Source organism: Diadema antillarum, unplaced genomic scaffold (assembly GCF_040938485.1).
Source record: "Diadema antillarum isolate AM-2024a unplaced genomic scaffold, OU_Dant_1.0 seq00000014_RagTag, whole genome shotgun sequence".
NCBI lineage: Eukaryota > Metazoa > Echinodermata > Echinoidea > Diadematoida > Diadematidae > Diadema > Diadema antillarum.
In genome coordinates, this window is record NW_027271134.1 from 289,665 (window position 1) to 302,356 (window position 12,692).

Sequence of the window (12,692 nt, forward strand, 5' to 3'; positions counted from 1 at the left end):
CACAGTGCATTCGTAACACTGCCTTGACGTCGACATAGGCATGTGAGAAGTGGGAAATAGAAAGTCCTCTGAAATAAACGTAAATATCGAATTAAGTACACTAGGGCTACCAAGCCAAGCAACATCTGAATGGGGATTCCCCTGATTGGGGATTCCCCGTGCCACGTCGTCTCGCCGTTTCCTGCAATCAGCTGCGTTGCTGAACGCCACTTGCGCAATACGCGTGGAGGAGTCTGACGTGTGACTGCAAGGTATACAACGCAACTGACTGCTAGCTTCCTACCACCTGCAATAGCCGTGATAGACACAGAAGGATTCATATTAACAGGAAATACGACCGAGGGTAAAGGAGAGGAAAAGACCCGGGGAAGAGACAGACGGAGTAAGATCATTCTGTGAGTTAATGTCACGGGGTTTATGTGAAGATGGCAGCGATCCGGGGCAAGGTGCTACGGGGCTATCAGAGAGAATTAACAGGCCCTGGTCTCAAAGGGTTCAACTACATCATCTGCGCCCCGACCGGATCGGGCAAGACGCACACGGCTGCCTGGCTGTGTCATCGCCGCATGCGTGAGACAGAGGCTGAAGGAAAGCGTTTCAAAGGTAAGCGCGGTAGGAGGTATACATTTGAGTGAGTGGCCACCAAGATAAGAGGTAAACTGTAAGTTTATGTGACAAGTGATAGGGATTTCTCACGTGATTCATCACTAGTGTGGCCTGCAATGGCTCTCATACACGTCTAAATCCACTATGCTGTTTTTGTAGTTGTATGCAAGGATAAAGACGGTTTGTTTTTGTTATTCATTAACCCACTTTTTTTTTTGGTGCCTTGGCTTTCTATGTTTTGTCGGAGTTCAGCAAACATAAATGCTTAATCAAACCGAACGTCTGCTGGTTAATTCAAAGCAAGATAAAAGTCACAGAAGAGAGGTGTGAAATTACATGTAATGGGGGGGGGGGGGAGGGAGAGAGAGCAAACGAGGGTGCATCATAACAACTATAATGGTTATCGTCTGCTATTCAAGCATTCCAGAAACCGTTCAAGAGTAATTCTACCAACACCAGCTGTAGCCGAGGAAACAGAGTTAAAGACAGAGTGAAATTTAGCTTATCCGTATACAATTTTACAATACAATTCTACCATTAGGCCTATTGACTAAAACTTTATAATACCCCCATCTCACTAGACGGCGATTCCGTTACGATCATCAAAAATCGACAAAGCGCGGGGAATCGTGGCTTGATCGCTTTAAATCTTCTCCATCGACGGTATCTTGAGCGGTTCAGAAGCGCGGAGGATCGCCACCATCGCCATGGTCGGCGACCTCGCTATGGAAGTTTTGAAACATGTCCAAAACTTCCGTAGCGAGGTCGCGACCGATCGCCGTGGTTTTAGAGCGTATCACCATCGCCTCACGAGCGCATTGAAAGCGCCACATTCGTAGACTTTCTGACAGGGTAGCAACGCGTTGGGCGTAACTCACGCGCATCGAAAGCGGCCCCCATCGCCCATGAAAATTACCACTTTTACAGTATTACGTAACAGGAACCAACCATGAACGATAGAAGTGTTGCACAGACCAGGAAGGTGGAGATGGAGAAAAACGTATAAAATTCACTTTTCTACGTATATTCAGTACAAATCTACTCTGTTTATTAAATTGTTTGAATGTCATACACCATTCCAAGTCAATGAAAGTGAATTGAGTTGTAATCTTTTCAAATGATATATCTTCGTAGAATTGCCTCATTGTAGGATACAATTTGTAGTTTGCTCGTAAGCCGGTTCTTTAATATTATATACATATATTATTATACCCTTTTAATTGAATTGATGACTTAACTAATACTAGTAGTGCAATTTCACATCAGGTTCTAACTGATGTGTTCTCGAATGCTAAGATGTAAGGGTAAAACCATATTCTGCATGTCCATGTTGGTTTGACACTGACATCTGCCTGAAGAAATTCAATCATAAAACACATTTTATACCCCGATTGCTTGAGATCGTAGCAAGAGCCCGGCGTAAACGTATCACTGTCGCTCCGATCGTATCACTGTTGTAGCGACGTTTTGATAAGCGTACGAATATCGCAACACAGTCGGTTCGATCGCAGAAGCAGCGCGACTTGTCGGCCTGGAAATGCGGCAACAACGTGGCAGAGTCGTATTATCATCGTGGCGCTATCGCCTATAAAAGCGCGGGTTGAGCGTGGAGAAATCGTGGTGTAATCCCCTCGGGGTCAAAAAATGGAGAAGGACGGCTATCGCGCCACGATTTGTTAAATCGTCACAGATCGCAATGGTCGCCATGGTCGCCTTCCTAGTGAGATGGGGGCCTAAGTTTACTAGCCCGATCAGACGCCGTGCTGTTGGCTGTGCGGCGACAGGACTGTGTATAGCCATTTTATTTACAGCTCTAATGAATATTGGAGCCATCTTTAGCTTTCAAACCTTCCAAACCATTTAGAAGACAGGATTTTAGTAATTTATGAGGAAATACTCAAAGCATACGCAGGAATTGTGATTATCAAGATCTTTGTCTCAGCAAAAAGAAGTTCTTCACTTTATTTTATCAATCACATTTGATGTGGATAATTAATTGATAGGTAAAAATTTCGAATAAGTCTGTATAGTCAAGGCGCTAATTCCTGTACGGGCCTTAATTAAGGAGTTCGTTCAACCCACCCCGCAGAAAAGGTTTGACCACACAGAGTGGTAGATGAGACCTCCAGGAACACCCCCAGGTAGTATGTGAGTCGAAATTGTGGTATCAATAAAATTTTACAGGCCATTTTAGTTGCGACAAGACCTTATTGTTCGAAAAAGAGTCTGCGCACGCCAAGACTACTACACGCACCACTAGCACTGCTACAGGCGCCAGTGCCAGTGGTGCGTGTAGTAGTCTTAGCGCACGCAGACTTTTTCCTCGGCAAACAAGGGTTTTTGCCAGCAAACTCACTAGCTGAGGTCAGTGTAGTTTAGTTTCTAGCCGTTTTTATTTCGTGTATATTTTTTCCGAGTTGCAGCAAGCCGAGTGAGGTTGCATACCCAGTGATTGTGACCCCAAACCGTTCGGGCGTCGCAATCACTTGGTATGCGCCTTCGCTCGGCTTAGCACAATAAAGTGGGCTTCTACACTCATGCGCAAGCTGCAACTCGGAGAGATGAAAACGAAATAAAAACGACTAGAAACTAGACTGGGGTGGGTTACGGCTGGCACTGAAAATTACAACATAATCACAGTTTTTTGCAGTTATTTCATGAATAATTCCTCAAAACACCGTAAAACCATATATATATATATGTTGCTAGAGATGTCAGCAAAACAATGGGATACATTGTAAGTTAGAATATTGTGCATGGTTACCATGGTAACCAGATGTATACAGGTGATTGATAATCCAAAAAATGCCTCCAACTGCTGCAAACTTTGGTATTTTTTGTTCAGTTTTTTTTTGTAGATAGGTGAATTAAAAACAAACATTTCTATTGATTATTGTTCAAAAAAGTTGCCATGGCAACCAGTAATATCCAATCAAGATTCAGCTGTCAATACTTAAAGGGAAGGTAAACCCAAAGAGCAATGTGGATTGAGTGAAAGCAGCAACATTAGTAGACCACATCAGTGAAAGTTTGAGGAAAATCGGACAATCGATGCAAAAGTTATGAATTTTTAAAGTTTTGGTGTTGGAACCGCTGGATGAGGAGACTACTAGAGGATATGACGTATGAGTGGACAACAATACAAAGAAAATATAAAGGAAATTCAACAAAAATTCACTTTTCTAGAATTATGAAAGAGCAGTGGACCAACCGCTTTCAGAAAGCAGGGGGAATAATTGCTACCCTTAACATATGTCAATATCAAGTTGATGGAATTTGTAATTTTCATGAAAAATGGATTTTTGTAGTATTTTCTTTATTTTTTCTTGGTATTGTTGTCCACTCATACGTCATAACCTCTAGTAGTCTCCTCATCCAGCGGTTCCAACACCAAAAATTCATAACTTTTGTATCGATTGTCCGATTTTCTTCAAACTTTCACTGATGTGTTCTACTAATGTTGCTGCTTTCACTCAATCCCCATTGTTCTTGGGGTTTATCTTCCCTTTAAGAACTAATGCCCATATTTTCAAAAAGCTCAATAAGCATGTCATTCTGCATAATTGTACCATTTACCGTACTTTTAACACATATTTGACTTCAAATTACAGGCAAATGTTGTTTCCAGCAATGTATGGACACAAAATTCCCTTCAAAATCTATGTTAATACAGAGAGCAAAGCCGACGATATTCTGATATTAGCTTTTTAGAGTTTATATTTACAGAGAAATGGTTATTCGAAACAACCTTGGAAAAGAGCAGAAGAAAGCAATTGATTCTTGTTCTTAAAGGAAATTTATTCAAGAATGCAGATAAATTCCTTTCTAAAGAAGGAATATACACGTACACTGCATTATCCATCAATGGAATTAAAAGCGTACTTTTTCGTTGGTAAGCTAGGGTTAAAAATAAAAAAATAAAATGAAAAGTCATGACATGTAAATTTGTATTAAAACGTGCAGTAATGAATTAATGCTATATTAAGGAGAGAATGAGGGAAAATCTTAGGGGTCCTATCCGTTTTATCCAGGTTAACTTTGTAGTGTTGAGGTGAGTAGTTTAACCCTATAAAGCCCAAGGGGGGGGGGCACATTGTGCCCCCTACCATATCTTCGTTTGCCGCTCCTAAACCCTTTACCCGATTTCAACCAAATTTGGTGGCTTTTCCTAAAATCTTATTACAAACATTTTGATATATAATTTAGGTATGTCCGATATTCCTCTTTGCTATGGCAACCGTAAACTGACAACCATGTTAGTCAGATTTTGTATGATTTTCTGTTTCAATTTCAGTAAACAATGTAATTATGGATGAAATTGGGGTTTTCTTGGCTATAGTTTGCTAAAGGAAAGAAATGTGAAGTAATTATGGTTGAGAATTACCCTGAAATGGTCTTCTTATTATTTCCTTTATTTTTTATATAACATAGGCATCAAACAATAGATATAATAGAAATAATCGAAAATACAGCATTTTTCAAAGATTACCTTTTTATTTTGTGTTATCTTCACACAAGCTTTGCCTGGAATATCATTTTTTTATCATAATATCAATCTGTAAACTTAAAATGTCAGTATTTTGGAAATATAAAATGTGATACAAATATATGCACCCATTCCAAGCAATACGTAATAGGTTTCATATATTTCTTTATATTGTAATGAATTACGCCCCCACATGTTGACCTTGAGAAATTTCAACCATAAAAAATAGTGAAGGTTGACTTGCTCTTCCTTTGTAGTAAATATGAAAATTATTAATATAAAATAACAACATATTTACTGGGGATAAAGAAATAGAAAGAAAAAACATGATTTTAGCATATTTTCTATGTATTTTTTATATTTTGGGAAATAGTGCCCTCAGTGGGTAACCTTGAGAAATGTTGGGTCATGTAGAGCATGAGTTGCTCTACCCATGTGCCAAATATGACGGTCATACATCATATAATAAAGAAGATATGTAGGGGGCACAATGTGCCGCCCCCCTCCCTCCCCCCTTGGGCCTGGAAGGGGTCAAAATAGCTTGGGCTTTATAGGGTTAAGACCCGACCTACAATGGGTGATCATGAGCACGTAAGGCAAAATAAACAAACGTGTCTGGATTCCAGACATTTTTTTTTTCACTTTATCCTACTTTGTTGTGGCAAACTTATAGATGACTGTGGAAAATAGAAAGTTATCTGAGCCCGAAATGTCCTTAAAATACCCTGATCCACATATAAAATTGTTGAACAAAAAAGTTACAAAACTTGTACTGTAATGTATAACATTACAAAGTACTGAAAGTCAGTCACACTGTGAGCTCTAGTAACAGGCATAACAAGAAATTCATATCTAACAAAGAACTGACGATTCGAACTTGGTTATGAAATATCACCATAAGTTGTCCAAATAATGATACCCTATATCGACAGAATGAATCAAATTTCGTGCACTTACAGTCCACGAAAAGCACGAAAAATGTATCTACACTTTAGATATAGCCTATAACAAACAGAATGATTCAAATTTCGTGCACTTACAGTCCACGAAAAGCACGAAAAAGTATTTACACTCGAGATATTTTTTTTCTCACTTTTATCGCACGCTGGTATGGTACAAACATAAATGCTGATGGTATATTTGAGACAGAAAGTTGTCTGATTGTCTGAATTGTCTGACCCTGAGACGTCCTTAAAATACCCTGATTCACAAATACCTCGATCCACAAATAAACTTGTTGAAAATAAAGCTAAAATACTTGTATATATATATATATATATATATATGTATAACGAAGTACTGAAAGTCAATCCATCACACTGTGAGCTCTAGTAACAGGCTTAACAAGAAATGAAAAATTGAATTCATATTTCACAAAGAATTGGTAATTCGAACTTGATTATGAAATATCACCACAAGTTGTTCAAATATATATAGCTTACCAACGAAAAGTACGCTTTCAATTCCATTGATGGATAATGCAGTGTACGTGTATATTCCTTCTTTAGAAAGGAATTTATCTGCATTCTTGAATAAATTTCCTTTAAGAACAAGAACAATCAATTGCTTTCTTCTGCTCTTTTCCAAGGTTGTTTCGAATAACCATTTCTCTGTAAATATATACTCTAAAAAGCTAATATCAGAATATCGTCGGCTTTGCTCTCTGTATTAACATAGATTTTGAAGGGAATTTTGTGTCCATACATTGCTGGAAACAACATTTGCCTGTAATTTGAAGTCAAATATGTGTTAAAAGTACGGTAAATGGTACAATTATGCAGAATGACATGCTTATTGAGCTTTTTGAAAATATGGGCATTAGTTCTTAAGTATTGACAGCTGAATCTTGATTGGATATTACTGGTTGCCATGGCAACAGGAAAAAACTTTTTTGAACAATAATCAATAGAAATGTTTGTTTTTAATTCACCTATCTACAAAAAAAAAACTGAACAAAAAATACCAAAGTTTGCAGCAGTTGGAGGCATTTTTTGGATTATCAATCACCTGTATACATCTGGTTACCATGGTAACCATGCACAATATTCTAACTTACAATGTATCCCATTGTTTTGCTGACATCTCTAGCAACATATATATATATATATATGGTTTTACGGTGTTTTGAGGAATTATTCATGAAATAACTGCAAAAAACTGTGATTATGTTGTAATTTTCAGTGCCAGCCGTAACCCACCCCAGTCTAGTTTCTAGTCGTTTTTATTTCGTTTTCATCTCTCCGAGTTGCAGCTTGCGCATGAGTGTAGAAGCCCACTTTATTGTGCTAAGCCGAGCGAAGGCGCATACCAAGTGATTGCGACGCCCGAACGGTTTGGGGTCACAATCACTGGGTATGCAACCTCACTCGGCTTGCTGCAACTCGGAAAAATATACACGAAATAAAAACGGCTAGAAACTAAACTACACTGACCTCAGCTAGTGAGTTTGCTGGCAAAAACCCTTGTTTGCCGAGGAAAAAGTCTGCGTGCGCTAAGACTACTACACGCACCACTGGCACTGGCGCCTGTAGCAGTGCTAGTGGTTCGTGTAGTAGTCTTGGCGTGCGCAGACTCTTTTTCGAACAATAAGGTCTTGTCGCAACTAAAATGGCCTGTAAAATTTTATTGATACCACAATTTCGACTCACATACTACCTAGGGGTGTTCCAGAGAGTCCAACCGACCACCCTATGCAGTCAAACCTTTTCTGCGGGGTGGGTTGAACGAAGTCATTTTTTCTGGGTCCCTGCGCCTGGACTAGTAATATCACCTCTAGCAATGTCTAATAGTGCTATGTATGGAAACCGATGGATCAAGTATTATGGGAAATAATGTAAGGTCCGTTTGAAGAGACTACATTTGGGGGATTCCAGATCGGTAGTTGTCAAAAAAAAAATCTCCACTGACATCGAATAATGTCACTGCTGACTTAAGATGCCTGACTACGGTAGGATAAGATATAGGAGATGACTGAGACCTTCTGAGACTGAACTGGACCGTAAAACTTTCAACCAAAATTTGCTTCTCCATCTCCCCGACCAGACAAAGAAGTGCACGCCTTTGATACCGCTGCTCTCTCATTGAGCTTGCAACGAGAGCATGAGTGTATCACTCCTATTAGTAAAATGTAATATCAACGCTAAATGTAATATCGACCCTAAATGTAATACACCTTAACCCTAAATGTAATAACAACCCTAGATGTAATACATTGTAACGCTAAATGAAATAATCGAGTCAACCCTAAATGTAATACATTTTAACGCTAAATGTAATAACCGGAGACAACCCTAAATGTAATACATGTCAACCCCAAATGTAATATCGACCCTAAATGTAATACATCTTAACCCTAAATGTAATATCGACCCTAAATGTAATACACCTTAACCCTAAATGTAATATATTTCAACCCTATATGTAATATCGGCCCTAACTGTAATACATCTTAACGCTAAATGTAATATCGACCCTAAATGTAATACATCTCAACGCTAAATGTAATAACAATCCTCAATGTAATTCATGTCAACCCTATTAAATGTAATACTAGTACATTTCAACACTTGATGTAATTACGACCCTAAATCTAATAAACCTCATTATAGAGAGTGTAACCAACGCAGAATATCGGGCTAAAGGTAGGGGGTATACGAAGGGGATATGACGCAACTTTCTGTAGCACTCTTGAAAGAGCAGCAGTACTTGCTTATATTTGTTTTTGTTGTTTACCCAGGTAAAAATCACACAGTTTTATTTACTCCATTGTTTGCTGCAAAGTTAATTTGGTCCATGTGACATACTTTTTAAATCTATTACCTTTATCATACTAGATCACACAAACATTTTATATTCCAATCTTTATTCAGTGTTCATAATTGCTTACAGTTTTGTTGAAAAGGAAAAAAATGGGCAAAAGTTAAGTCAGTTTGCCTTACTCATACATTCATTTATCATAGGAAAGTCAATATACAAATGGTGACTCAAAAATGATAAAAAAGACATCTATTTCCTTTTGCTTTAAGGGCGTTTTTGAAATTATTTCGTGTACCCTCCCCACAACAAATTGTCCCAGTTTCGTGTTACTAAGTATAGTAGTGATTGCCAGGAGTCGTGAACAATGTCATGAGGCTAATATTTCGGCCAGTGATTTGCTGCCATGTCAATGTGTGACAGATATTTCGTCATTGAAACATATAGATAATGATAGTTCATAAAAGTTTTGCGAAATCTTTCTAAATCTTTCTAATTCTAATTTTCGCAATCTACTCGCTCTATCATCCCGTTTCATCAGTAGGCATATGTTTTTTTTCTTGCAATATTATTCATATTCAGAATTTCCTTGCAAATAATTTTTGCCCATTTTTTTCTTTTTCAACAAAACTGTAAACAATCATGAACACTAATTGAAGATTGGAATACAAAATGTTTATGTGATTGTATGATAAAGGTATAGATTTAAAGACTATGTAACATGGACTTAATTAACAACATTAACTTTGCAGCAAACAAAGGAATTAATAAGACTATGTTATTTTTACCTTGGTAAACAACAAAAACAAATCTAAGCAAGTACTGCTGCTCTTTCAAGAGTGCTATAAAAAGTTACGTCATATCCCCTTCGTATACCCCCTGACCTTTTGCCCGATATTCTGCGTTGGTTACACCCAGGTTTTTAAATTTAGGGTCGTAATTACATTAAGCGTCAAAATGTATTACATTTGTAGGGTTGACATGAATTACATTTAGGATTGTTATTATATTTAGCGTTAAAATGTATTACATATAGGGTTGTTATTACATTTAGCGTTAAGATGTATTACATTTAGGGTCGATATTACATTTAGGGTTGAAATGTATTACATTTAGGGTTGTTATTACATTTAGGGTTAAGGAGTATAACATTTGGGGTCGATATTTCATTTAGGGTTAAAAAGTATTTCATTTAGGGTCGATATTACTTCTAGGGTTGACATGTATTACATTTAGGGTTGTTATCACATTTACGGTTGACGCGTATTACATTTAGGGTTGTCTCTGGTTATTACATTTAGGGTTGACTCGATTATTACATTTCGTGTTAAAATGTATTACATCTAGGGTTGCTATTACATTTAGGGTTGAGGTGTATTACATTCAGGGTCGATATTACATTTAGCGTTTTGGGATGATACATATGAGGACAAGCTCGAAAAGGGGGAAATTTTTTTTTGCTCGACATAGACTGCGGCGCTATGTCACCTCGGAAAGCTTTGTATAGTATTGGGGGTTGTTTAGCACACGCAGAGAACAGCCAAATTTATCATTGATAATTGATCATGTACAAACCTATAAAGTTTCGATCACGATATTAAGTTTATTTTACAAAATAATTTGTTATACAAAACTTGTAGAACCATACATGATATGGGTGTAGGGATTCGTTTGGCGTACACTTTAACATTTTCATCGGAAAATGCATGTCGAATTTATACTTTTTTGTATACATTGTATACTGTTGAAAGAAGTGAGAATAAAACCTTTGAATTGAATTGAATTGAATTGAATTGGAAAAGAGAAGATGAAGAAAACATAATTCTGTCACCGTTATTACTGTCCAAATATTCTGGATTTGACACTTTGCATTCATCATGTTTTCTTTCATGAAATGATGGTAGTTTCTTGTCGAACCCACCGTAGGTGAGGGGAGACTAAGGGATCGCCTGCGGCGTCTGTCCGTCCGTCGTCCGTCCGTCCGTCCGTCGTCTGTCCGTAACGCTACAAAAACTTAAGTAACTCTTTACTCTGGGCTTCAATTGCAATCAAACTTCGAGGGAAGAGGAGTCATACAAAGTTTCACGTTTTGCCATATGTGAAGGTCACCTCAAGGTCAAAGGTCACAGGCAGGGGTCAATGAACTTTAGGGCCCAATGTTAAGTTTTTATGGTGCATTTCTATTATGGGTCGTAACTACTGATCCATAACTCCATTCGTGACCAAACTTGGATGGTAGATGTCCCTTGGGGAATGGATGGTCACCACAAGGTCAAAGGTCACAGGCAGGGGTCAATGAATTTTTGGGGCCCAATGTTAAGTTTTTAGGGCTTATTTCGATTATGGGTCATAACTTGTGATCCATAAGTCCGTTTGTGACTTAACTTGGGTGGTAGATGTCCCTCGGGGAGCTGATGGTCACCACAAGGTCAAAGGTAACAGGCAGGGGTCAATGAACTTTTAGGGTCCAATGTTAATTTTTTAGGGTGCGTTTCGATTATGGTCATAACTTTTGATCCCTTGTTTGTTTGTTTGTTTTATTTCCGTCATAAACATACATACAGATATAAAAGACAACATATGAGGTACAGGGAAAATGATACATCATGCATAAAAATGAAGCATACATACATAGCAAATGAATAATGTGACACATCATCGATATACCAAAAAAAAAAAAAAATGAGGAAATAGAATGTACAGTAGGATTATATAGAGAGATAACGGCTGGATAGCCCATAATCAGCTGCACTTTACTGGTGCCGCTGGTCTTCCATGGGGACCAGTTATAAAGGGTTGTGGAAAAGAAAAAAAAAGAGTAGAAGATTACATAATTATATAAATACAACATTATAATACATTTGTAGTCTCATGAAAACTTATAATGCAATAATCATACAAAATCTCAGGGCAAAGTACGCTTTATTGAAAAGTGTAGATACATTTCTCGTGTATCAGACAAAAGTATATATATATATATATATATATATATCTAGATATGTTTACGCAGATGAAATTAAACCAATTCAAAAAGGGACCGTTTAAAATCCTTCAGTGACTTGCAGTCACGGACAGCATGAGGAAGGCTGTTATATAGTTTGGCTCCCCTGTAGAAAAATGCACGTTTGCAGAAGTTTGTCCGAGGTTTTGGAAGGCTGAGGCTATAGTACCGAAATTGGTAGGGTTTGGGGGAATAAAATATATTTTCGTGTAAATAGGTAGGTGTTAAATCATTCAAAATCTTGAAAATCATTACTCCGACATGAAATTTTTGACGGGATTTTAACGTTTCCCACTGTAATATATCATGTATTGACCTGACAGAAAAATGTAATTTAGGATTGACCTTCAGAATAATTCTTCCTGCTCTATTTTGCAGTTTTTGCAATTGATTTATATGTTTTTCACAAGAAGACTCCCAAATAACATTTGCATAATCCAAATGAGGAAGAATAACATTGCGATATATCAAATTCAAAAAATTTCTGTTTATGAAATATGTCAAACGACGAAGGAAGGAAATCATACGGCCTACTTTTTCACACAGATAATTTACATGAACGTCCCATTTGAGTTCATCATCAATGTACAATCCTAAATACTTCAAACTTTTAACCTGATTAATTTCATATCCTTTTATACTTAAATCCAAACTATTATATCTTTTCAACATATATCGATTACCAATTAACATACTCACAGTTTTATCATAATTAATTTTCAATTTGTTCTTAGACATCCAACTATCTAATACAAATAATTCCTTATTCAATATTGTTTGTACTTTTTGTGGGTCTTTGTGAGAAAAATAAATAACAGTGTCATCCGCATATAAATGCACATTACA

General features: G+C 37.4%; 1 protein-coding gene across 1 annotated transcript in view; it reads left to right on the plus strand.

The window, feature by feature from the left end:
- The first annotated feature begins 236 nt into the window (after positions 1 to 236).
- Positions 237 to 12,692, plus strand: part of LOC139725060 (antiviral innate immune response receptor RIG-I-like) — a 28,300-nt gene continuing 15,844 nt past the window's right edge. The window contains exon 1 of the mRNA XM_071636149.1: positions 237 to 603. Coding sequence (XP_071492250.1) covers positions 426 to 603 — 178 coding nt within the window. The 5' untranslated portion in view covers positions 237 to 425. The remainder of the gene's footprint in view (positions 604 to 12,692) is intronic.